Consider the following 26,080-nt stretch of genomic DNA (forward strand, 5'->3'; position numbering starts at 1 on the left):
TCTCTCTCTCTCTCTCTCTGCAGTGGGAGGGTGAGGAGAAGGGGCTTCGCCCCAGGATGCAAAGGCTGCTCGCCGGGTCACCGTGCTTACAGGGCACCGGCCTTATCTTCAAAAAGGCAGCCCCGAAACCTGACCTTCATCTCTGGGAAGAAACCTAGACCAGGCCCTTGGAGAGGGAGAAGCAGTCGGGGACTCCTCCGCTGGGCCTCTGCCTCTTCCCCCAGGTCATACGGCTGGGATCCTGAAGGTTCGCCAGCTTGGAAGGCTGTGGATATCCGTGACTTGTGGATATCAGCTTCTGTTCCCCCATTAACTGGGTACCAGAGTCCAGCCACCCTGCGGGGCGTGGGAGAGATGCCCTGGGAACTTAAGGTCCTATTCTTTTCCCTCCCCTTTCGGCCGGACGGGGAGGGAACAGCGGAGGGCATGCAAAGCTGTCCCCTGCAGCACTCTCCTTCTCTCTCTGGTTCTACCCCTGTCCCCATCTCCGCCTGGTCTCTGCCTTTTTGTCCTGCTCTCTAAGGCTGTCTCGGCCTCCAACCCTGTTCCGGTCCCCCCCTTTCTTGGCCCCTAAAGGGGCTGAGCTAGCCAGGCTGCGAGATAAGCGAAGCGGTTGGGTAAGGAGCCCAAACCTCTTGGAGGCCGCCGCTTGCACAAGGAGTGGCGGGGGCCCCGCCGAGGGAACCGACGAGCGGGGCGGGGCTGGGCCCCGTCGGGGGAGGGCTGAGGGGAGGCGGGGCCGGCGCGGCAGGACCCGGAGCCTCCGGCAGCGCGTCGGGCACCTGGGAGCCGACTGCAGCCGCTTAGTGAGGTGAGGACCCCCGCGCCCCCGGGCTCCTGCCTCCCAGACTCCTCCCCATCACCTCCTCGAGAGCGTTCGTGGGATCCCCGGCCCACTCCGCGCCGGGGGCCCTCCCCTCTCCCCCTCCCCGCCGCGACCGCCCCTCCCTCGGGTTGCCGGCCTCTCCCCCCTCCCTCCTTGCCCCCTCCCTCGTCGTAGCCGGAGCTGCTCCGCGCGGCCTGGCCCGCCCCCCCGCACTCCTGCCCCGCGCACCTCCTAGTTCCCAGTCCCATGCCCTCGAGTCGGGCCTGAGTCACCGGGAAACTGGACTCTTGAGTCAGGGCGGGAGGCGCTAGGTCCCGGCCCTAGCTTGGGGAGGGGGCTCGGCCACAGAGAGGCAGAGAGGCCAGCGCTGATGCTGGGGCGAGAGGGAGTCCTGGCCGGGACCCCGCAGGAGAGAAACTGTGAGAGAGCCGTCAGGGCAGAGGCAGAGACAGAAACCTAGAGCCAGTTTCATGTGGCCAGAGACACAGATGAAACTGAAGATCTAGTTAAAATTGGAGACGGAGGCAGGGAGAGGCTTAATGACAGAGAGCAAAACAAGGAGAGGGACCAAGATGGATTTAGAGGTAGAGATGGAGATGGAGATGGAGTGGGGTAGGGACAGGGACAGGGTAGAGATAAAACTCAGGGAGACAGAATCCAAGGTAGGTCGAGGCAGTAGAGCAGGGTCAGGGTCAGGCTGGTGGAATGGGACAGAGCCTCAGAGACCTGAGTCCAAACGCATGAGCAGGGCAAAGGAAGGCTCAGAGGAGGAAGACTTGGAGAAAGCAGAGGTAGGGGGTTGTCATTTCACATTGTGAGTTCCTGCAGGGTGGGTGCTCCTGTTTGCACGCAGCGTATGTGAGAAGATGCTGCAGAGTGAAGACCCTGGGGTACCCCTGGTCCCTCATCTCTCTGACTCAGTTCTCTGCCCCATCCTCACTCCCCAAGTGGCCTCTGCTCAGATGCTGGTACTGCTTAGAGCTCTCTGGGCAGCCTGACCAAGGGAGGCAGGATGTGGGGGCAGCCAGAGCTGGAGGGACAGGAAGGAAGTCTGAGCAGAGACAATAGGTGGAAGGGGAGGGGGAACTGGGAACGTCCAGGATTAGGATGGCCCGAGCCTGTACCTCAGCTCTGGAAACCAGTGGGAGTGGGATCTGCATCTCCTCTCTCCTCTTGTGCCACAGCTGCCCTCTCCCCACTCTGTGCCACAGCAGGATTAGGGCACATCATGGGCCCTTCCTCCCCACCATCCCCCCTCCACCCTGCAGGGGCAGGGTTCTGGCCTCTTGTCCCAGACTTACTTAGTTGAACATGCAGTAATGCAGAGGCAGAGCTTTGACCCAGACACAGGGTGGGCAGGCGCTAAGGGATCAACACTGCCATCGATAAGCCAACTTGCTGTGAGCCCTGGGCAAGCCTCTTCCCCTCCCTGGGCCTCAGTTTCCTCATCTGCAAATGAAGGGGTTCACCTGCCATGAGAAAGCATGTTCTGGGATGGCTCTGCCCCCGGATTACAGGCCTCTGGTCATTCTTCTTTGGAGGAAGACTGGAATCTGGTACCCCTGTCCAGGCCTCAGACTTTGGCACAGGGAGGGGGAATCTCAGCCTGAGCCCTCCCTTCACCCTGCCCCTCCCCCCAGCAATGGCCTGAGCCCCCATGGCTGCCCCTCAGGACCTGGACATCGCTGTGTGGCTGGCCACGGTGCACCTGGAGCAGTATGCAGACGTGTTCCGGCGGCATGGCCTGGCTACAGCGGGTGCAGCCCGGGGCCTGGGCCACGAGGAGCTGAGGCAATTGGGCATCAACGCCACAGGGCATCGGAAACGCATTCTGCGCCTGCTGCAGGCGGGCACGGCAGAGGGCTCCCCGGATCCCCAACTGGAAAGTGCCATGGAGCCATCGCCCAGCCCAGCCCCCCAAGCACAGCCCCCCAAGCCTGTGCCTAAACCCAGGACGGTATTTGGTGGGCTCAGTGGCTCCACCACCACCCAGAGGCCTGGGTTGAGTTCAGCTCTCTGGAGACCAGAAGCATCCAAGAGCCCAGAGCCCAGCCTGAGGTCCCCTCCTGTCCCTCAGAGGTCCTCCTCTGAGCAGCCTTCAGCCTTGAATACTGTGGAGATGATGCCCAATGCCATCTACTTCGGCTTGGACTTAAGAGGCGGGGCACAGACAGCTCAGGATATGTGAGTGGAGTTGGCTCCCTGGGGATCCCATGCTGGGGGCAGGGAGGAACAGGGCATGAGGGCTTGTCCTTCCTTCTCTTTCCTTTGATGACACTAGACCTTTCCCCTAAGGGCCCCAGACAGCTCCCAGACAACTGCCCCCACTCCTGCCCTCAGGCCCGCAACGGGCACAGGTAGGTGGGTTATCATGGGTTGGGGGAAGAGGGGCAGTGCCCTTCAGGACCTCAGACACTCTCACCTGACCTCTTCCCTGTCTCCCCTTTTTTTCCTCCTGCCAGTGCACATCATGGACCCTGGTTGCCTGTACTATGGTGTCCAGACTGTGGGGGTCCCAGGGGTTCCCGACAGAAGAGAAGGCAGAGTTATCTGTCAGGAAAGGGCTGAACACAGGTGAGTGGTCCATAGCATGAAGATGGCAGGAAGAGGGGCAGCTTGAGGAGCGGTTGAGCTTGTGGTGGCCGTGTTTCCCGTTATTTGTCAAATGTGCATTGAGTGTCCACTGTGTGCCAGCCAGGTTCTTGAGCTACAGGATGAATATGACAGACCCAGTCCCCCATTAGGGAGCTTGTGACTCAGTGGGGACAGACAGGAAATAAAACAGGTAGACAAAGAAATGGATATATGATTTAAAATAGGGAGAAGTCGGGCTTCCCTGGTGGCGCAGTGGTTGAGAGTCCGCCTGCTGATGCAGGGGACACGGGTTCGTGCCCCGGTCCGGGAAGATCCCACATGCTGTGGAGCGGCTGGGCCCGTGAGCCATGGCCGCTGAGCCTGCGCGTCCGGAGCCTGTGCTCCACAACGGGAGAGGCCACGACAGTGAGAGGCCCATGTACCACACACACACACACACACACACACACACACAAAAGGGAGAAGTGCCTTTCATTCCTTCATTTAACTATCTTTATTGAGCACCTACTGAATGCCAGGTATCGTTATAGATACTTGGGATAGATCAGAAATCCCTGCCCTTGTGGGGAGATAGTTAATTAACAACAGATATAATAAATGAGCTACACCATACATTAAAAGGTGATAAGTGCCATGGAAAAAATCGAACCCGGTAAGAGGGCTGGGATGGAGTGAGGGGGGAGTGGACTGCAGTTTTTCATTAAGAGTTGCCATTATTAAGAGGATGACATTCAAGCCAAAACTTGAAGGAGCGGACGGAGTTAGCCCTCTTCTAGGAGAAGAGTGTTGCAGGCGGGAAGAGTGGCCAGAATAGAGGCTTTAAGGAGGCCAGTTGCCCAGGGGGATCCAGGAGCGATGACAGGGTTGGCCGGACTGGGGCAGAGTGGGGCAGGGTGGGAAGAGTTGGGGGAGACGCTGCTGTCAGAGCGGTAAAAGGAGCCAGATGGGTAGGACCTTGCTTTTACTCTAAGTGAAATGGGAAGGCAGCCATCGGAAGGTTTTTTTTTTTTTTGAGGTACGCGTGCCTCTCACTGTTGTGGCCTCTCCCGTTGCGGAGCACAGGCTCCGGACGCGCAGGCTCAGTGGCCATGGCTCACGGGCCCAGCTGCTCCGCGGCATGTGGGATCTTCCCGAACCGGGGCACGAACCCATGTCCCCTGCATCGGCAGGCAGACTCTCAACCATTGTGCCACCAGGGAAACCCCAGAAGGGTTTTGACTTACGTTTTAAGAATCCCTCTGGTTGCTGTGTTGGGAATGGTCTGTAGGAGGCAAAAGCAGAAGCAGAGAGACTAGTTAGGAGGTTCTTGCAGTGATCTAGGTGAGACATCTCAGGCTAGCGTGATGGGAGTGGAGATGGTGAGAAGTGGTTGGTTTGGGTTGTATTTTGAAGGCGAACTGTCCTGGTAAATTGAGGTGTAAGAGAAAAGAGCAGTCAAGAATGACTTCAGGGGTTTCGGTCTGAGCCTGCACTGTCCGTTGTGGTGGCCAGTAACCAAGTGTGGCTGCTGAACGCATGAAACGTGGTTAGTCTGGTGTGAGCTGTGCTGTAACTATGAAACAACCACATTTCAAAGAGTTAGTTCCACAGCACTGTTCTGAGCAACTGAAAGTCTCTCGAGTTGCCATGGTCGGACATGGGGAAGACTGGGCATAAAGCAGAGGTAGGTGGGGAGCAGATTAGGAGTTCAGTTTTAGATGTGTTGAATTTGAGGTGTGTACTATACACCCAAGAAGAGGTGGCAAATAGGCCACTGGATATACAAGTCTGGAGTTTGGGGATGAGGTCCGAGCTGCAGATCCAGATTTGTGAGTTGTCAGCACTTAGATGGGTATATGTAGCGGTGAGTGAGTGTTGATAGAGCAGAGAACCAAGCACACTCCAGTATCAAGAGGTTTGGGAGAAGAAGAGCAATCAGCAAAACAGGCTGAAAAGAAATGGTTAGTGAAGCAGAGGGAAAACCAGGAGAAGTTGATGCCACAGGAGCTCAGTGAAGAACATGTACAAGGAGGAGGGAGAGGTCAGCTATGTCAAATGCTGCTGAGAGGTTGGGTAAGTTGAGGACTGAGAATTGACCTCTGGAACTGGCAACATGGAGGTCACTCGGGACCTTGACAAGTGCTGAGGGTGAAAGCTTGATCAGAGTGGGCTCAAGAGGGAACGGAAGGAGAGGAGTTGGAAATGTGAAGACATTTTTGAGGAGTTTTTCTGCAAAGAAGAGCAGAGAGTTGGAGTGGTTACTGAGAGTAGAAGTGGAGTCAAGAAGGGGGTTTTTATAGCATAGAATGCTACGTTTGTTCATAGGTGAATAGGGATGACCTGGTAGAGAGGGAAAACTAGCTGATGTAGGGGAGAGAAAAGGGAGAAAGTCTGGAGCGATGTCCTTGTGTAGGTGAGTGGACTAGGATCAAATGCTCAGAGGACGGACTGGCTTTAGACAGGGCTATTTATTACAGTACCAGGAGGAAGGCAGTGTGTGAGTGGAATGGGGCAGATGAGGCGCTGGGAGTCTGCAGGGGTTCTCGTCTGATTGCTTCAGTTTCTCAGTGAAGTAGGAAACAAATGGGGTAGAGGTTCTCAACCTCAGCTGCACTACATCGTGGGGAACTTTTAAAACAAAGATGCCTGGGCCTCATTCCCAGAGACTTAAATTTAAGTGTCTGGTGTGGGGCTCATATACAGGTATTTTTAAGTTTCCCAGGTGATTCTGTCTAGCTGAGGTAAAGAACCACTGGAAAGTGATAGAGAATAATAGAGGACTTTCTGAGAAGGAACACTTGAAGGATGAGAAGAAGCAGCCCAGGGAAGCATGCTCTAGGCAGAGGGAACACCATGTGCAAAGGCTCCGAACTGGGGAAGAGAATGTGGCTGGACTGTAGTAAGCAAGGTGAGGGCGATACAGGGTGAGATCAGGGGAGTTGCCACGGGTCTCACTGTACAAAGTCTTGCAGCCCCTGGTAAGGAATTTCAGTTTATCCTAAGTGCAAATGGGAAGTCATTGTAGAGGTTCATGCTGGTGAGTGAAATGCTGTCATGTGCATTCTTAAAAGAGCACTCTGGTGTCAGTGGGAGAATGGATGTTTGGTGGGAGGGTGCGAGTGGAAGCAGGTGACCAGTTAGGCGATTCCCTTCACCTCGGTGAGAACTGATGGGAGCTTGGTCCCTGGAGAGAGAGGCAAGAACTTTCTGGAGCAAGAACCAGTCAGGCTTATTGATGAGATATGGGCAACTGTGGCAGAAAGCCATCTACTCAGCCCTTCCCCAAATTTTCTGCCAAGTAATCCTAATGGCAGAGGCGAAGGACTGAAATTTTTCAAATGCAAAGTCCAAGTGTGCTTGGGGAAGAAGCTCCATGCTAGTGTTTTGGGTTCTCAACCTCCCTGTTCCCCTGTTTGAAAAGCAGATCCAGTACCTGCCAGGCATTCCACTAGGCGCTGAGGGTGGGGCTGTCCAGGGAACTGGGTCTAATGTGTGTCCCTCTCTGTCTTGGCCCCCACAAGGCTCAGCAGGCAGGATCTGGAGGCACGAGAGGACGCTGGCTATGCCAGCCTTGAGCTGCCGGGGGATTCCACCCTCTCACTGCCCGCCCTGGACACGGAGACCAACGATGACCTCATTTCACCCTATGCCAGCTTCTCCTCCACGGCAGACCGCCCCACGCCCCTGCTCAGTGGCTGGCTAGACAAGCTCTCCCCTCAGGGGTGGGGCTGCTGGGAAGGGAAGGGGAGGGGGGCGCGGGAGGCTGCGTGGTGGTGGTGGAGGTCAGGTCCCAAGTGCTCCCAGCTCCTAGGACGCCCCGGGATGCAGCTTCCACCACTTACTGATCTCGGCCCCTGCCTTCCCCAGAAACTACGTCTTCCAGAGGCGCTTTGTGCAGTTCAATGGGAGGAGTCTGATGTACTTTGGCAGTGATAAGGTAGGTCCGGGAGATGCTACATGGGGCCTGGGGAAAGGGAGAGGGAGAGGGAGGGCTGATGGAGGCTCAGGATTGGAAGGTCAATCCCCCCCTAGTGGAGAGGCAGGTACCCCATGACTGGTGTCAGCATCTAAAGGAGGTAGGTTAGCAGCTGTACCCCACTGCTTGCGGAATGAGTGCCGATCTCATTAAAAGTTGGCACTGGCCCCCCTGGGGTCAGCGCATGTGGCTGAGTTCCTGTCCCCATGGGCCAATGGTCTGTCCCTCCAGGACCCCTTCCCCAAGGGTGTGATCCCTCTGACAGCCATCGAGATGACCCGCAGCAGCAAGGACAACAAGTTCCAGGTCGTCACCGGCCAGAGGGTATTCGTGTTCCGCACAGAAAGCGAGGGTGAGGGCCAGGGCCTCCCGGGCCAGGGCAGGGCTGGGGAGGCCAGGTGAGCACACAGCCGGCTGACCCGCTTCCCCGTCCCCCGCCAGCTCAGCGGGACACGTGGTGCTCCACGGTGCAATCCTGCTTGAAGGAGCAGCGCCTCCTGGGCCAACCCCGGCCCCCGCAGCCACCCCGACCCCTTCGCACGGGCATGCTGGAGCTGCGTGGGCACAAGGCCAAGGTGTTTGCTGCGTTGAGCCCCGGAGAGCTGGCCTTGTACAAGAGTGAGCAGGTGAGGAGGGCCGGGCTGGGGCCCAGGGGCCTGACCTAGCCCATTCTGGCCTCACTGTGCCCACCCCCGACCCTGCCAGGCCTTCTCTCTGGGCATCGGGATCTGCTTCATTGAACTGCAAGGCTGCAGTGTCCGGGAGACCAAGAGTCGCAGCTTCGACCTGCTCACACCGCATCGCTGCTTCAGGTGGGGCCCAGACTGGCAGGAGGCAAGGCTCGGGGAGAGACATTGATGGAGGCACAGGGGTGCAGAGGACCCGGACCTCCTCAGTAGGATTCAGTGGGTGTGCACTGACAGGAGGCCAGTGAACAGGGTCCGGGATGTCAGGAGGGTCTGGGCTGGCCCACATGTGGCCGGTGGTGGCCCACATGTGGCCAGGGGGATGGAACAGGTTGGGGGGTGTGTCCATGCCCACGGACTGGCTGTCCACCCCTCAGCTTCACAGCCGAGTCTGGGGGGGCTCGGCAGAGCTGGGCGGCCGCTCTGCAGGAAGCAGTAACCGAGACCCTGTCTGACTACGAGGTGGCTGAGAAGATCTGGTCCAATCGGGCAAACCGGCACTGTGCGGACTGTGAGGCCTCCCGCCCAGACTGGGCCGCTGTCAACCTGGGGGTGGTCATCTGCAAGCAGTGCGCAGGTCAGGGCTGGAGCCTGTAGCTGAAATGGGGAGAAGGAGGGAGTTGGGGGCAGGAGGGCTCAGGGTGCACCTGCCACATGCCCTTCACACCCTAACAGGTCAGCACCGGGCCCTGGGTTCTGGGATCTCCAAGGTGCAGAGCCTGAAGCTGGACACAAGTGTCTGGAGTAATGAGATAGTGCAGGTGAGGAATCTGAAGAGGAAGAAAGTTTGTGTGGGGGGCCGGGGTTGGGGATGGAAGGAGAGCATGCAGAAAAGGCCTTGGGTCCTGCATGGGGCAGGATTGGAAAGTCTGGGGACTCTTGAGTTCCTGTCACTTGCCTCTGCCCCCTGTCATCCTACAGTTGTTCATTGTCCTGGGAAATGATCGTGCCAACCGCTTCTGGGCAGGAGCACTACCCCCAGGTGAAGGGCTGCATCCAGATACCACCCCTGGCCCTCGGGGAGAGTTCATCTCCCGGAAGTACCGGCTAGGTCTCTTCCGGAAACCCCACCCTCAGTATCCAGATCATAGCCAGCTTCTCCAGGTAGGAGGGAGGGCCGGGGCTGATGGGGAGGGGGGAAAGCAGTCTCTGAGTTGAAATGCCTAAACTTGCAGTGTGGGCTGTTTTAGGTGACAGGAGGACTGAGCCCAGGGCTCTCAGGTTGCGTCTTGGGGTTTCTCCCTGTAGGCACTATGTGCAGCTGTGGCAGGACCCAACCTGCTAAAGAACATGACCCAGCTCCTCTGTGTCGAGGCTTTTGAGGGAGAGGAGCCCTGGTCCCCCCCAGCCCTCGATGGCAGCTTCCCTGGTCTCTTGCCCGCAGGTAATCCCCACAAATGCCTCCTCTCTCTCCCTGCAAGAACTCTCAGCCCCACCTGAGCCTTGGTTCTACCGGGGGGCGGGGGGAGGGGCAATTACCTCTCACCCAGCCCATCACAATGGTCCAGCCTGGGCAGTTTCCCAACCCTCCAGGTCCTCCAGGTCCTATTTCTTTCTTCCTTTTTTTTTTTTTTTTTTTTACATCTTTATTGGAGTATAATTGCTTTACAATGGTGTGTTAGTTTCTGCTTTATAACAAAGTGAATCAGTTATACATATACATATGTTCCCATATCTCTTCCCTCTTGCGTCTCCCTCCCTCCCACCTTCCCTATCCCACCCCTCTAGGTGGTCACAAAGCACAGAGCTGATCTCCCTGTGCTATGCGGCTGCTTCCCACTAGCTATCTGTTTTACGTTTGGTAGTGTATATATGTCCATGCCTCTCTCTCGCTTTGTCACAGCTTACCCTTCCCCCTCCCCATATCCTCAAGTCCGTTTTCTAGTAGGTCTGTGTCTTTATTCCTGTCTTACCCCTAGGTTCTTCATGACATTTCTTTTTTCTTAAATTCCATATATATGTGTTAGCATATGGTATTTGTCTTTCTCTTTTTGACTTACTTCACTCTGTATGACAGACTCTAGGTCTATCCACCTCATTACAAATAGCTCAATTTCGTTTCTTTTTATGGCTGAGTAATATTCCATTGTATTTATGTGCCACATCTTCTTTATCCATTCATCCTATGATGGACACTTAGGTTGTTTCCATCTCCGGGCTATTGTGAATAGAGCTGCAATGGTCCTATTTCTTGATGTTATGAAATGACCACTGTCTGGAGTGGATCTGGAGGTTTGAGGTGTTAGTGCTGGCCAACCCCTGATGGGATCAACCAGTAGGCCGGGTCACACCTCCCCAGGGGTAGTCTGATCATAGAAATGGTCATGTTATAGAGGCTGGTCTCCAGTAGTCATGCCAAAGGGGCCAAGACACTTACAGGATGGCCCATGCTCTGAGGCCTCCACCCAGAGCTGACTTGTTGTTGACTGGCTGATGGGGACAGACAGTGGGCAAGGCCTGGCTTAGAAGCCTCGTCACTCCCTGCCACCCTCTTTTCTAATCTAGGTGGTGAGACATCCCCACTGGGCTCTACTTGGCCATGCTGCCAGTGGAGTTGGGTCCCACTGTCTTGCTTGATTCAATCCCTTCCCAAGGAGGTCAGGCCGTCCCATTACACTGGCTTGACCTGACCACTTCTCCTTCCCCTTGCAGACCCCTCCCCTGGCGTGTACAATGAGGTGGTGGTGCCTGCCACTTACAGCAGCTTCCTGTACTGTGGTCCCATTAGCAACAAAGCTGGACCGCCACCCCCTCGCAGGGGCCGAGATGGTGAGAAGGGAGCCAAGGGATGTGAGGAGGTGGGCAGAAACCAGGATGGGCACGGGTGTTCCATAGAGGGACAGGGAGGAGAGGATGGGGATGGGACATGCCTTGGAGTGGGCTGGGTGCTGAGAGTCAGAGAGGGACCATGGCAGGTGGCAGCATTGGGTGATGGTTGAGAGGCTGTGCTTTGAAGTCAGACTGTGGAGGTCAAATCCCAACTCTGCTACTTTCTACCCATGTGACTTGGGCAAGCTACTCAAATTCTGAGCCTCAGTTTCTCCTTCTGCAAAATAGGAGTGAATGTAAAACCCACCTCATAGAGCTGTGAAGATTACGTGAGATCATACACAGGCAGAGGGCTTGGCATAGAATAAATATCTGGTAAATGGGAATTCTGACAGTGGGGACAGAGGTCAGCTACCTGCTGACCATCAGTTTCCTTCTTAGCTCCCCCCCGACTGTGGTGCGTGCTGGGTGCGGCTCTGGAAATGTTTGTGTCAGAAAGCAGCCCTGAACCCCTCAACCTCATCCATCCCCAGGATGTCGTATGTCTGGGTGTGAACCCCCCACCCACTGACCCAGGTGACCTCGACAGGTAACACCCGCCATGTTCCCTGAACTCCCCTTTTCCCTTCCTGAGCCTGAGCCTGCCAGCCCCCTCACTCACCCCCATTCTCCTCCCGGACCTCATCTTCTCTCCAGGTTCCCCTTTTCCTTTGAGCTCGTCCTCACTGGGGGGAGGATCCAGCATTTTGGCACAGATGGAGCTGACAGTCTGGAGGCCTGGACCAGCGCCGTGGGCAAGGTGAGATAGCCGAGACACCCTCCCTGACAGCTCATGGTTTCCCTGTCCCCACCTGCCCCCGTCCTGTTCTCTCTTATTCCTACAGCCGCTCCTACCCCTTCCACTAACAGCTAAGGTTGACTGAGCGCTTATTCTGTACCAGGCCCTGTGTTAAACGCTGCCCACTCAATGTCTCAGTTAAATTTCACAACAACCCTCAGAGGTAAGGATTATTAATACTTCACACCTAAAGAACTCAGAGGTTATGAAGTCACGTGGTCAAGGTCACAGAGCTAGGAGGCAGCAGAGCACAGGACGAAAATCAGGCCTCTGTCTCCAAAGCTCATGGGCCAAACCGCACTGTGCTGGGCCTCTTCCCACAGAGAGGCTGCCTCTGACTCCCACTCCCTTCCCCCAACCCTCAGATCTCCAAGTCCACAGGCAAAGCTGCCTTCATCTGTCCCACCTTCTCCATTCCCAGGCAAGCCACTGTCTCTCCACCCTGCATCCCCTCTGTGGCATTAAAAGTTCAGGCACGAGAGTCAGATATCCTGGGATTTGAGTCCTCCAACTCTCAACATGTGAGCTCTTCCATATGAGTAGAGTGGTGTAAAAGACCCCACCCCCTAGTGTTCAGGATTAAGTGACACGCGAGGCCTACACTGCCCAGCACGCAGCAAGCCCTCCACCTGTGGGTGTTGAAGTAGTAATGGCGATGATGACAGTCGCTCCCATCCTTAAAGTTGTGTGCTCTGGCAGCCTGCAGTTCCTCCTTAACCCCTTGTGGCTGCCCCCCTCTGCCATACTCTTCTGAGCTGCTACCCTGCAGGTGGCTGGTGACTTGCCCTTGGTAAAGTCCAAGGGCCTCCTTCTGGCCTCACCAGGTAGTCTCTGCATCTCACACTCCTCTGTGGGAAATGCTCCCCTGCTTTGGCTTCTGACCCCACTCTCCTGGTTTGCCTGTAACTCCTCACACCAAGAAGTTATCTCCATATCCTTCCTCTAAGTGCTCTGTCATGGCCCTCCCAGCCAGGTCCAAGTCTCTTCGTATTATCTACTCTCCAAAAATCTAGCCCATCCTTTAAGGCAGTGCTACCCCAAGTGTGGTCTGTTAACCCATCCTGGCCCAGGGACTCTGTTATGGCCCATGACAGCTTAAGTACAGGGCTTGAGTCAGCATTTACAGTCTTTCATAGCAATTTGACAGAGAGATTTTATGTCTGCAATCTAATTTTTAAAACTGGGGGCTTATTTTGTATGTCTTTCTCTTCTCATTTCATTTTTCTAATAATTCATTTTGTTGCTTTTTAATGAAAGGGTTGGTTAGTGACAGATTGGAAAATTTTTTTAAAACTCCCCGTTCCTTCACCGCAAGTAGTTTGAGGAGCACTGCTTATTTATTTATTTATTTATTTATTAGTTTCTGCTTTATAACAAAGTGAATCAGTTATACATATACATCTGTTCCCATATCCCTTCCCTCTTGCATCTCCCTCCCTCCCACCCTCCCTATCCCACCCCTCCAGGCGATCACAAAGCACCGAGCTGATCTCCCTGGAGAAGCACTGCTTTGAGTTTCACCTCGAATAGTCCTTTCTCCATGAAGCCTCTGCCTGGCCCCAAGAGGGTGGGACTTCCCAGGGCCTCGTGACTCTTCGGTTACAGCATGTAGCCTCCCATTCTGTCTTCCCCTACATCCCAATTAAGGGCATAAGGCTGCCTGCCACACAGGGGTCTTCTCTGGGTTGGCTGGAGCAAATCAAATTGAATTGCATTTCTTTCTTGTTTTTCTCCATCCATCTCCTGTCTCCTTCACCGGTCTTTCCTTCACTCTCTCCCCATCCCTTTCGTTCCTCTGTTTCCTTGGCTTTCTCTCCATGTCTTTCTCTGCCTTTCCCTATCCTTCTCACTCTTACTTCTCTCCCCCACCCCTTGTCTCTTTCCCCATTTTCCTCTCTCCCCTTGTCCTCCTCCCGCCTCACAGTGGTTCTCCCCACTGAGCTGTCACCAGCTGCTGGGCCCTGGGCTGCTGCGGCTGGGCCGCCTGTGGCTGCGGTCCCCTTCCCATACTGCCCTGGCCCCTGGCCTCTGGCTGTCTGGGTTCGGACTTCTGCGTGGAGATCACCTCTTCCTGTGCCCAGCATCGGGCCCTGGCCCCCCAGCCCCCGAGGACATGGTTCATCTGCGCCGGCTGCAGGAGATCAGTGAGCAGGGCTGGGGGCAGGGATGAAGGGTGGCTATGGGGAGTTAGGGTGGGTAGTGGACCTTCATCTATTTGGGGGTCCCTATGGGAGACAGAAGGAATAGTGGATTCAGGCACAAGTTCTGGACTCAAATTGCCCAGATTTAGACCCCCACCTCCATCACTTCCTGGCTGTGTGACATTGGACAAGTTACTTAACCTCTCTGTGCTTTAGTTGCCTCATCTTCACAACAGGCACAATATTAGGGTTGTAATGAGTTTCAAATAAGGCAATGCATGTAAAACACTTATCACAGAGCCTGTCAGGAGGCATCTTGTAGGTGTTCAATAAATGTTATTTGTTATAAATGTTATTGTTATTATCATTATTTGGAGTTTCTTGCTTTTTGGGAACTGGGAGAAGGGACTGGGAATTCTCATTTCCTCCTAAAAGAGGAACAGTGTAGGACAGTGTTTTGAGGTTTTGGAGACAAACTTGAGTTCTATTTTATAGCAGGTAATCTGAGGCAAGTTACTTAACCTCTCTGAGCTTCTGTGTCACCTGTAAAATGGGGATAACAATATGTAACTCACAGGATTTATTATAGTATTGTTTGTAAGGCTCCTAGCATGGAACCTACATACCTTAAACACTTAATAAATATTAGTCACTATGATGAAGACGACGATGATGATAATGTCCAATGATTCTCCTCCCAGGTGTGGTCTCAGCCACTGACACCCCAGACAAGAAAGAGCATTTGGTTCTGGTGGAGACAGGAAGGTAAGTCTTGCCCCTACCCTTGACTCTGGGCCCCCCTTTCTAGAGCGCAGCTCACACCCTCCACCCTGGCCTGCTGGACCACTGCCCACTTCCTCAAAGTCACTTCCCTAGGTCAGGGGCCCTGTCTGGGTTGGGTGTTGTTGCCCCCTGCTGGTGTCTCTGGGAGGTCTGGTCCTTGTGCTCCTGGGCCTCTTAGTCTGAGGACTCCTCTGGAGCTGGCTCTGACTCAGGTCTCTTGGGTCTCAGGACACTGTATCTGCAGGCAGAGGGCCGGCTAGACTTCTCAGCATGGAACGCGGCCATTGCCGGGGCAGCCGGCGGGGGAGGCACAGGGCTGCAGGAGCAGCAGATGAGCCGGGGTGACATCCCCATCATTGTGGATGCCTGCATCAGTTTTGTCACTCAGCATGGTGAGTGGGTACTGGCTGACACTGAGTGGGGGATGGGGAACATGGGTGCAGCGGCGGGGTGGGGGGGGGGCGGGTATTTGCCCTGTGTGTGTGATTTGCCTTCAAAAGCTTTGCCTCCAGAGACTGCAGCCTGACAGCAACGACTGTATGACCCTTGGCAAGCTGCTTTGTTTTTGTGAGCCTCAGTTCCCTCATCTTTAAAGTGGGGCTACTAACAGTCTCATCTTCCAAGATAGTGTGATAGTGAGATAACACATGTAAAGCATTTAGTGCAGGACCTGACAGGTAGTGAAGTGTTCCAAGGCAGCTCTTACTAGGGTGTGGGCATGGAATGAGGGTGGCACTGAGTTGTGACTGGAGATGCAGAGCCATGGAGAACAAAGAGGGGGCAGCTACAAGGCAAGAGCCACGCTGTGCAGCAAAATCCTTGGGGCTCTGAGCAGAATTATTCTGTGTGGGAGGTTCTCCAGCCATAAAGGATCAGCTATGCAAGGGGTTCCCAGAATTCTTTGTGAGTTTTTGGCCTCCGTTTTATTTTCTTTCCCAAGTAAGGACTAAGTTGAATCTTTTTTCCCCACAAACCCTCTTTAGAAGGCTGGGCTCTTGAGAAGGAAAATTCACAGAAAACTAAGGAGGACAGTCAAGGGGAAAAAGGCACATCCATGCAGTGACAAGTAGTTGTGCTTACTACATGGACAATGGATAGTCAGTGGCTAAAGACATTCTCCACGCCTTGGCAGTAGCCTCTTGCACTGACTTTGCCCACTCACTAGACCCCTATCCCCTTCCCAGCCTCCCTCTTGTTCATAAGAGGATTGAAGTAGGAGGCCCAGTAAAAAAGCCCTGGGGAGAGTGTGGGTGTTCTTCCCTGCTCCTCCACAGTTCCTACACTGCCACTCTTTGTTCAACAAATGTTTATTGAGCTGCTCCCCTGTGCCAGACACGGGGGATATGGCAGTGAACGAAGAAGGTTATATGAAGCTCAGAGATTGGTGGGAGAGATGGGTAATAATTAAGAAAACAAATACAGTCAGTTCTTTTGATTCACGGTAGTTATATTCTATAAAGTCACTGAAAGGACTGGATCAATGAATGCTGAACCATTGCCCCAGTGGAAATACAGGGTTAGGTTCCTGGGAAACTGGTCATATTTTCATTAATTGATCAATATGTAACTTTGTTTTATGTGTGTTTCTGTTTAAAGACTTTTTTTTTAAGCTTCCATCTTTTTTTTCTTCTTTTTTTTTAAAGTGAAGTATAGTTAATTCATAATGTTGAATGTGTTAGTTTCAAGTATATGGCAAAGTGATTCAGTTATATATATATATATTTATATATATTCTTTTCCATTATAGTTATTATAAGATATTGAGTATAGTTCCAAGTTTTCATCTTTAAAAAAATTTTTTTTATTATTATTATTATTATTATTATTATTATTATTATTTTCCTGTACGCGGGCCTCTCACCGCTGTGGCCTCTCCCGTTACGGAGCACAGGCTCCTGAAGCGCAGGCCCAGCGGCCACGGCTCACAGGCCCAGCCGCTCCGCGGCACGTGGGATCCTCCCGGACCAGGGCGCGAACCTGCGTCCCCTGCATCAGCAGGCGGACTCTCAACCACTGCGCCACCAGGAAAGCCCTAAAAAAAATTTTTTATTGAAGTATAATATTAGATAAATTACAAGGGTACAATATAGTGATGCACAATTTTTGAAGTTTATAGTCCATTTATAATTATTCTAAAATATTTGCTGTCTTCCTTATGTTGTACAATATATTCTTATAGCTTATTTTATACCAAATAGTTTGTATCTCTTAGTCCCCTACCCCTATACTGCCCCTCCCCCATTCCTTCTCTTCACTGGTAACCACTAGTTTGTTCTCTGTATCTGTGAGTCTGCTTTAAAGATACTTTATTTAATATAAATTGTTGATTCGTTAATTTTGACCTCACAGCCAGCAATACTCAGCAACTCATGCCTGAACAAAGTTTATCTGACACATGTATTTTCTCAACAAGGCACATGACAGCCTTCTTGTTCTTAGGAACACTAGACAGCACTTCAGCACTACACTTGGGGGCTAGTTTAAACAGTGAAATCCCCCCCAGAAAAGAAGCACAAGATGCAAAAAATGTGACTTTAACTATACCATGAAATGATACTCGTTTACCATATGAGGCCTTAGCTAGAAACATGTCCATCAGGCAACTCAAAATTTTCTCATTTGGGCATGTTCACAAGTGACTGCAAAGTGCCACAGGTATTGATTTGGGGGTTCCAAATAAACTTTAGCAAGTAGATGAATTCATAAGTATAGAACCTGTGAATAACGAGGCCTGAGTGTAATGTGATTTCAGAGAGTGCTATTTAAAGATCAAAGTGGGAGGGGAGAGAAAAAGAGAGAGAGTGAAGGGGGCTGCTGTGTGATTAGGCAAGGACCTTCTGATGATGAGGGCTGGAGCAGGGACCTGAGAAGCATGACCACAGAGGCCGATTTTTTCCTCTCTGACCCTCCTACCTCCAATAGCCACATACCATGAGGGGTGATGGACAGGATGCTGGGTGGGTGGTGGCGGGTCTTTGGGCAGCAGTGAGCTGAGATGATGGCTGTTCTCAGGGCTCCGGCTGGAGGGCGTATACCGGAAAGGGGGTGCCCGCGCCCGCAGCCTGCGGCTCCTGGCTGAGTTTCGGCGGGATGCCCGGTCAGTGAAGCTCCGACCAGGGGAGCACTTTGTGGAGGATGTCACTGACACGCTCAAACGCTTCTTTCGAGAGCTTGATGACCCTGTGACCTCTGCTCGATTGCTGCCTCGCTGGAGGGAGGCTGCCGGTAGGTGCTCCCAAGATCCCTAAGAAGTCCTTACCGACAACCAAGACCCAACCAGGAACTCCACCCACCCTACCAGAATCCCTGAGTCTCCCTTGTGGGATTGGGCAGCCCCGCTCCCCAATACTCCCCCACTGGAAGATCACCCAGGGACTCGGCTCAAGGCAAGGTGGGAAGGGGGCAGAAACACATCCATCCTGGGTTGGTTTCTCTAAAACTCCCTCTACTCTTCCTTCCCTGACCCTCTCCAACCCTTCCCCATCCCACCCCCAGAGCTGCCCCAGAAGAACCAGCGCCTGGAGAAATACAAAGAAGTGATTGGCTGCCTGCCACGGGTCAATCGCCGCACGCTGGCCACCCTCATTGGGCATCTCTATCGGTCAGTACAGCCAGACCCCCTGCAGGCTTCCTCCCTGACCCTTCATCACCTCTGTCCAACCCCCTGGCTTACATTCACATATTCATCCCACAGATAATTGTTAAGTGAAGGTATCACAACATAAAGGTTCACAGCGTGGACTTTGGAGTCAGACAGACCTAGGCCTTAATCCAGCTCCACTATTCTAGTGCATGACTTTATTTTTTTATTTATTTTGGCCACACTGCACGGCCTGCGGGATTTTAGTTCCCCAACCAGGGACTGAACCCAGGCCCTTGGCGGTGAAAGCTCAGAGTCCTAACCACTGGACCGCCAGGAAATTCCCTAGCATGTGGCTTTAGAGAAGTTATTTGCTGTCTCTGAGCCTCGGTTTCCTCATTTGTAACAGGAAGATGGTATAAGGAATAGTATCCACCTCATAGGTTATACGAGATTTAAATGAGATGATCCTTGTAAGCTTCTTACTACAGCACCTGGCATGTATGTAGTAAGCATTCAGAAATGGTGAGCAATCAGTATTATTTTGTTTTATTTATTATTCTATGCCAGGCAAAGATTAGATGTTGAAGACACAAAGAAGAATAAGATGCACATCTACCTTTACCAGTCTATTGGGGAGACAGACTTTTAAATGATTCCAGGGTGAGCCTCAGCTCTGTTGTACTGATTACACTATATCACAGGGACTGGACAACTATGGCCTTTGGGCCAGATCCAGCTCATTACTTGTTTTTGTAAATAAAGTTTTGTACATAAACTATAAAGTCATGCCCATTCATTTATTTATTTTCAATGGTTCCTTTCACCCTACACAGCAGACTGTATAGCCTGAAAGCCTAAAATATTTACTCCCTGTCCCCTTACATAAAGAGTTTGCTGACCCCTATTTATAAGTCTGTCTCTCCCCTAGACCGGGAGCTCTTACAGCCAGGGTTTTGTCTAACTCACTGCCGTATCCCAAGCGCTTAGCTCAGGGCCTGGCATACAGTAGAGACTCAATAACCTTTTGCTGAATGAAGGGAGGGGTCGATGAATGAGTGAGCGGAAGCTCACTGCATTCCTCATGACCCTCACACCCCTCTGCAGGGTTCAAAAGTGTGCAGCTCTAAACCAGATGTGCACGCGGAACCTGGCCCTGCTATTTGCACCCAGCGTGTTCCAGACGGATGGACGGGGGGAGCACGAGGTGCGGGTGCTGCAGGAACTCATCGATGGCTACATCTCTGTGTTTGATGTAAGCTTTCCCAACCCCTGACCTACAGTCTCTCTTCCTGGACTCTGGATCCTGCTCACCCTAACAAAGGCCCAGCCTAGCCCTCTGAAGGCCTTCCGCATCAGGGACCACCTCCCAGAGCCCTGGGCCCTAATCTCCTGTAACCATGCTCCTAACATGCTTGCCCCATTGGTTCTTAGCTCTTCTGGCCTCTAACCCTCTCCTACAGGTGCTCCGGTCTTGCACATCTCTCCCTGCTTCGCTCCTTTCCCGGCAGCCCCCCCCCCCAATGCACACACACACACACACACACACACACACACACACCCTTTTGGCTCTTCCACAGATCGACCCTGACCAGGTAGCTCAGATTGACTTGGAGGTCAGTCTTATCACCACTTGGAAGGATGTGCAGGTAACTTGTCCTGACCCTAGACTCCCGAGTGGGCCAGGAGGGGACATCAGGACAGGAAGGTGACCTTCTGCTTCTGGACACTGGACCTCAGCTCTTTGGGACACAGGAAACCCAAGGAGAGGAGTGCTTTGGGGAGGGGTTTTGGTTTAGGATTTGCTCCATTTATTCCACCATGAGGATTCTTTACAAAAGGGTGGCAGGAGCACTTCAGTTTCATGTGTAAGAGATCCAAGGAAGGGTTAGCTACGTTAGACAAATAGGTGAGAATAATAACAAATACAGTAGCAAACAGCTGAGGACTAATTATATTCCAGGCACCTGTAATCTCACTTTAGCATCACCCAACTCCAGGAGGTACGTAGTCCCATTTTTTTCAAAGAAACTGAGGTTTGGAGGGTCACTTACTCTAGGTTATACTGTAGCAAGTGGCAGAGTTGGAACCCAGACAGTCTGACTCCAAACCTGTCTTCCCAAGCACAACTGCACTTCCTTGGGAAGCTCTGTGCACAGTTCCGCCATGCCTGGAGTTTTTTCTCTTTGAAGGACCTGAGCGATGTTTGGAGTGAGGGTTGGGACGAGGCTTCTGTGGGGCGGGGAGGCACTCATGAGGCAACCTGAGGAGTCCTCTGACCTTGATTCTTTGCACCGTCTGGGTCCTCCTGATTTCTTTACCCTTCCCCTCAGCTGTCCCAGGCTGGAGACCTCATCATGGAGGTTTTTATAGAGCAGCAGCTCCCAGACAACTGTGTCACCCTGAAGGTCAGTCCTGAGGGGACAGGAGGGGAGATGAGAGGATGGTGGGGGGCAGGGGCAATGGCCTGACCGGCACGGGTCCTCTGCTCTTGCCCTGACCCCAGGTGTCCCCGACACTGACTGCCGAGGAGCTGACTAACCAGGTACTGGAGATTCGGGGGACGGCAGCCGGGATGGACTTGTGGGTGACGTTTGAGATTCGAGAGCGTGGGGAGCTTGGTGAGTATGACCGTGCATGTGCGCGTGCACGTGTGGTGCGGGGTGAAAGTCACCAAGACTTCTGTGTTACCAGATATGCAGTTGTCCACTTGCTCTTTCTTGGTGCTCTCTGCTCTCTTGGCTTTCGTGGACCCCACAAAACCTTGGTTTCCCTTCCACCTCAAAGGAGGCTTCTCTTTCTCCTTTGCCCAGACTCCAAATGCTGGAGGGACCCAGGGCTCAGTCCTCAACCCTCTTCTTTTCTCTATCTACATTTTTCCCTTGGATGAGCTCATCCATTCCCATGGCTCTAAATGCCATTAATAAGCTGGCCCCCAAATGTTTATGTGTGACCCAGACCTCTCCTCTGAGCTCCGGACTCACATATCCAGCTGGCTACTTGACACATCCACTTGTACATCTTATAGCATCTCACGTTTAAAACGTCTAAGACCAGGACTTCCCTGGCAGTCCAGTGGTTAAGACTCCATGCCTCCACTGGAGGGGCTGCAGGTTCGATCCCTGGTTGGGGAACTGAGATCCCACAAGCCGCATGGCACAGCCAAAAAAAAAAAAAAGAAAAAAAAAAAGTCTAAGACCAAACTCAATTCCCAGTCCCCTCCCCTAACAAAATGCCCAAGCCATTTCCTAGTTTCCCTAACTCAGTCAGTGCACCAGCATTCACCCAGTTATCAAGGACAGACACTTGGGAGTCTGCTGGGACTCCTTCCTTTCCTTCATCTTCATACCCAATGGGCAACTAGTCCTCTTGAGTCTTTTCAAATCTATCACCTCTCCATCTCCATTGTTACCACCAACCTAGTTGAAGTCACCATGATCTTTCTGGTCCCCAGCATTAACCACTAAAATGTACAGCCCGGGAAAGGGCATAGCTGGCCAGTGTTCCCTTCTCGCCCCCCAACAATCCATTTTCCGTGCAGCAGTCAATGAGCATTTCAAGCATAGATCATCATGCTATTCTCATGGTTAAACCCTTCCAATGGCTTCCCATTGAACTTAAAATAAAATTCAAACCCCTTATTATAGCCCACAAGACCCTGATGAATGTCTGGCCCTCACTTATTTCTCAGACCTCGTCTCACATAACGTATTCTCTTTGATTGAGCCACACTGACTGTTTAGTTCCTCAAGCACATCTTTCCTAACTCAGGCCCTTTGGTGTTGCATTTTGTCATGCCTGAAGTCTTCTTCCCCCGATCTCAGCGTGGCTTGTTCTTCCCGATCCTTAGGGCCTCTGAGTCTCATCTTCAAATGCCTCATCTGAAAGGCTTTGCCTGGTCACCCTATCTCAGTAGCTGCCCTGTTACTCTCTCTCAGCTTCTTATTGCTTCTTTCAGAATAATGGTTTGTCTTTAGTTACCTCATTTACTTATCTGTTATTCTCTGCTCCCTCGCCAGGCTGTGGGCTTTGTGAAGGCAGGCCGTGTGTTTCATGCTCCCCACTGTATCCCCAGGGCAGCCCAGCACCTGGCACAGTCAGTGCTAAATATGTCTGTGGCTGGATGGTGGAAAGGACGAATGAATGAGTGAGTGACTGGTGGGCGAGGAGGGGGGGCTCCAGGCTGTGGATCCATATCTGGTTGATGCCTACCCTCATCTTGCCCCTTAGAGCGGCCACTGCACCCCAAGGAAAGGGTCCTAGAGCAGGCCCTACAATGGTGCCAGCTCCCAGAGCCCTGCTCGGCCTCCCTGCTCTTGAGAAAAGTCTCCCTGGCCCATGCCGGCTGCCTCTTCACAGGTGAGCCTCCTGCTTCAGCCCAGCACCTCCCAGGCCTCTTTCAGGGACCGTCCACCTAGCCCTGCCCATCTGTGCCCAGGTATCCGGCGTGAGAGCCCACGGGTGGGCCTGTTGCGGTGTCGGGAAGAACCGCCCCGCTTGCTGGGAAACCGCTTCCAGGAGAGATTCTTTCTGCTGCGTGGCCGCTGCCTGCTGCTGCTCAAGGAGAAGAAGGTGGGCCCTAGGCGAGCAGGGAGGGAGGCTGGGTGGCCGTGTGGGAGGAGCCCTGACTGCACTGACCCTGTCACTCCACAGCCCATGTTCTCATCAATCTCATTGCTTCCCTGGCCCTTTGACTTCTGTGACCCTTTGACCTCACACAACCCCAGTGCTTCCATGACTTCTTGACCTCCTTAACCTCGATCCTTCTCTCTCACCTCTCAACCTCACTGACTGCCTTCATGTTGTCAGAGCTCTAAACCAGAACGGGAGTGGCCTTTGGAAGGTGCCAAGGTCTACCTGGGAATCCGCAAGAAGTTCAAGCCCCCCACCCCGTGAGTTTTTCCCCAAGTCCACACTTCTAGAGCCTTCCTGCTGCCATCCTTCTGGCCTTTCCGATCACCCATCACTGTTCTCCTTTGCCTCTCAGGTGGGGCTTCACGTTGATCCTGGAGAAGATGCACCTGTGAGTACCTCCCAGCCTGGCTTCTCCTGTGGCCCAGTCAGGCTCCCTGTCCTCTACCTCCTCGCTTTTTCTATCTTCCATCCCTCTAGTTGTGACCCCTTCCCCTCCTGCTGATTCCTCTCTGATCACCCCCAGCTACCTGTCCTGCACAGACGAGGATGAGATGTGGGACTGGGCCACCAGCATCCTCAAAGCCCAGGTGAGGGGAAGGAGAGAGCTGAGGGGTAGGTCTGTGGACTCAGCACTAACCCTCAGCACCTCCCATGCCCACCAGTGCCACCCCCTCACCCTCTCTCCAGCATGATGACCAGCAGCCAGTGGTCTTACGACGCCGTTCCTCCTCTGACCTCGCCCGTCAGAAGTTTGGCACCATGCCTTTGCTGCCCATCCGTGGGGATGACAGTGGGGCCACCCTCCTGTCTGCCAATCAGACCCTGGTGAGGTCCCCCTAGCCTGCCCCAACCCCTCCGGGTCCCTGCTCATGCCTTTGCCACACTGCAGAAGGGAGTGGCCTGCCTGCCAGCCTGGTGCCCCCTCTGCCTTCTCTGTGCCCCAGTCTCTACCCCTGCCTCCTGTTGCCAGGCCTCACTGTGTCTCTGTGTCTCTCCCTCCCTGCCTCCCCACCCCACCTGTGCCCAGCGGCGACTTCACAACCGGAGGACCCTGTCCATGTTCTTTGTGAGTACTGTGCCTGCTCCACCTGTGTGCCTGTCAACCCTGTGTTCCTCTGTGCTGCCTGAGCCGATGTGCTCTCTGTATTTATCCTGATGCAGGCCATCATGGAGTGTGTGTGTGTGTGTGTGTGTGTGTGTGTGAGAGAGAGAGAGAGTGTGTGTATTGGGACCAAAAGGAATGAGGAAAACAAGGGATGGTAGGATGCGGTGAGGAAAGGGGGAAGTGGTCACCGGATCTGAGAAATAGAAGGGAAGTGGTTACGTGAATGCATTTTGGAGGCAGACAGACCTGGGTTCAAGCCCCAGCACCACCTTTTACTTAACTGTGTGATCTTGGGCAACTTATTTAACCCCTCTGTACCTCAGCTCACTCACCTGCAGTGTAACCATCATACAGGGCTGTTTTTGACATCATACATGCAGAGTATTTTGCAGCATCTGGTAAAGAGGAAGAGCTCAATAAATGTTAGTGATTAATAATCTGGTAACTCTAACTCTGTGCCTGCCTCTGGTTACCCCCATTCCCATCCAGCCGATGAAGTCATCCCAGGGGTCTGTGGAGGAGCAAGAGGAACTGGAGGAGCCTGTGTACGAGGAGCCAGTGTATGAGGAAGTGGGGGCCTTCCCCGAGCTGACCGAAGACACCTCCACCTCCTCCTCCATCACACCGGAGCAGACAGCCAAGCCAGAGACCCCACTGGCCAGCCAGAGGTCCTCTGATCAGTCTCCTCTGCCCAAAGCAGGCCCCCTGGGCTGGGAGGAGAGACCACCTGAGCCCCCTCCGGGGCCCCCTTCAAAGATCAGCCCCCAGTCACACGGGTCCCTGGAGGAGCAGCTGCTCCAGGAGCTCAGCAGCCTCATCCTGAGGAAGGGAGAGACCACCGTAGGCCTGGGCAGCCCCTCTCAGCCCTCCAGCCCCCAGCCCCCGAGCCCCAATGGCCTTCCGACACAGACACCTGGCTTCCCCACCCAAGCTCCCTGCACTTCCAGTCCATCCCCCAGCCAGCCCCTCACATGACCCTGGGACCAGCAGTCTGAGGGGTAGGTAACCAAAGACCCAAGCTCTCCCCATGGCAGACACTGCTGGGAGCATCCTTTGCCCTGGTTGATAAGACTCTAGAAGCCAGTATGGTGCTATGGAAGGAGAACGGGGCCGAGAGCTCCCAAGGCTGCGTCCTGCTCAGAGAAAGGCAGGTCGTGGTGCCTCTCTGGGCCTCCGCTGACTTACCTGTACCATGAAGTAACTGATATAAGGAGAATGGTGAATCTCAAACTGTTTCTCAGAGCTGTAAGCCCCACATAGCTTCCCTCGAGAAGGGCAACTTCCGCTTTATGTATTTGATATGTAGGGGTTCTATGAGAGATTTTGGGTTTGAAAAGAATGGTTTTATGCATTAACAAAAAAAAGATTTGGAAGGCACAGATTTGAATGATCTCCGAGTTTATCCTACCCCACCTTCAACATTCAGAGACTACAGTGAAGCCCCAGAGTGGGGAGGTTGATTAGGGCTGGGAACTGGGGCAAAGAGCCAAAAAGGACGGGTCACTGTTAATAAACCTTGGAACAAAAACACTGCCATTTTTTACTTCATTCATTCATTCAATTATTCAACAGATATATGTTGAACATCTAATTGGTGCCAGCTATTGAGGATATAGTGTGAACAAAAGGGATGGGGGTCCTTGCTTTAAGGGGAACAGAAAATGCGCACACAAAGTCAGGGCTGTGAAGAAACTAAACCAAAGTGATGTGCTTATGGAGGTGACATTTGGGCTGGGTGGAAGGTAAAGGTAAGAAGCCAGGCATGTGGAGTGCTGGGAGAAGGGGCTCTCCAGAAGGAAAGGGAAGGCAGTAGGCATGAAGGCTCTGCAACGGGAAGGGAGTTGGCATGTTGGGGGAAGAGCAAGGAGGCTGGAGTGGCTGGAGCACAGTGAGTGGGGAGCTGGAGAAGAGTATGGGCTGAAGGGGGAAAGACTGGCAGGGACCCAATGATGAACAGCCTTGTAGGCCATGATTTTATTCTGAAGCAACTGAGGAGCCTTAGGGAAGAGAGGGATGAGATTTTGCTTCCTTTAAAAAAAAGGTTGATCACTCTGGCTGTTTTCTGAACAATGGGTTGTAGGGGGAAGACTGGAAGCAAGGAGGCCAGATATCAGACCCGGAGACTGATAATGGGGGCTTGGACCAGGTTGGTGGTTCTGGAAATTGA

General features: G+C 53.3%; 1 protein-coding gene across 2 annotated transcripts; it reads left to right on the forward strand.

The window, feature by feature from the left end:
• The first annotated feature begins 744 nt into the window (after window positions 1-744).
• On the forward strand, window positions 745-25,443 carry ARAP3 (ArfGAP with RhoGAP domain, ankyrin repeat and PH domain 3). 2 transcript variants are annotated; one of them, XM_082622794.1, is made up of 33 exons: window positions 745-811; window positions 2,467-3,010; window positions 3,122-3,183; window positions 3,289-3,400; window positions 6,922-7,122; window positions 7,268-7,337; window positions 7,608-7,728; window positions 7,818-8,002; window positions 8,082-8,188; window positions 8,440-8,639; window positions 8,738-8,823; window positions 8,984-9,166; window positions 9,311-9,446; window positions 10,715-10,831; window positions 11,273-11,420; window positions 11,528-11,630; window positions 13,594-13,813; window positions 14,512-14,575; window positions 14,822-14,985; window positions 17,606-17,818; window positions 18,089-18,194; window positions 19,281-19,428; window positions 19,754-19,822; window positions 20,507-20,581; window positions 20,680-20,794; window positions 22,404-22,532; window positions 22,612-22,745; window positions 22,983-23,065; window positions 23,161-23,196; window positions 23,332-23,395; window positions 23,496-23,633; window positions 23,836-23,874; window positions 24,403-25,443. In XM_082622794.1, exons 2-33 carry the CDS (start codon window positions 2,484-2,486, stop codon window positions 24,886-24,888), a joined length of 4,641 nt encoding a protein of 1,546 aa, XP_082478920.1. In that variant the 5' UTR covers window positions 745-811; window positions 2,467-2,483; the 3' UTR covers window positions 24,889-25,443. The 2 variants fall into 2 exon arrangements, with proteins under 2 accessions (XP_082478920.1, XP_082478921.1); XM_082622795.1 differs by lacking the exon at window positions 23,836-23,874.
• Window positions 25,444-26,080: the final 637 nt, after the last annotated feature.

The sequence above is a fragment of the Mesoplodon mirus genome, assembly GCF_964341445.2.
Source record: "Mesoplodon mirus genome assembly, chromosome: 5".
In the NCBI taxonomy this organism is placed as follows: domain Eukaryota; kingdom Metazoa; phylum Chordata; class Mammalia; order Artiodactyla; family Ziphiidae; genus Mesoplodon; species Mesoplodon mirus.

Coding starts and splice junctions, on each gene's coding strand:
- ARAP3 (XM_082622794.1), top strand. CDS start 2,484: ATGGCTGCCCCTCAGGACCTGGACATCGCTGTGTGGCTGGCCACGGTG. Junction 11,421..11,527: donor GACCCAGGTGACCTCGACAG/GTAACACCCGCC, acceptor TCTTCTCTCCAG/GTTCCCCTTTTCCTTTGAGC. Junction 23,066..23,160: donor AAGTTCAAGCCCCCCACCCC/GTGAGTTTTTCC, acceptor TTTGCCTCTCAG/GTGGGGCTTCACGTTGATCC.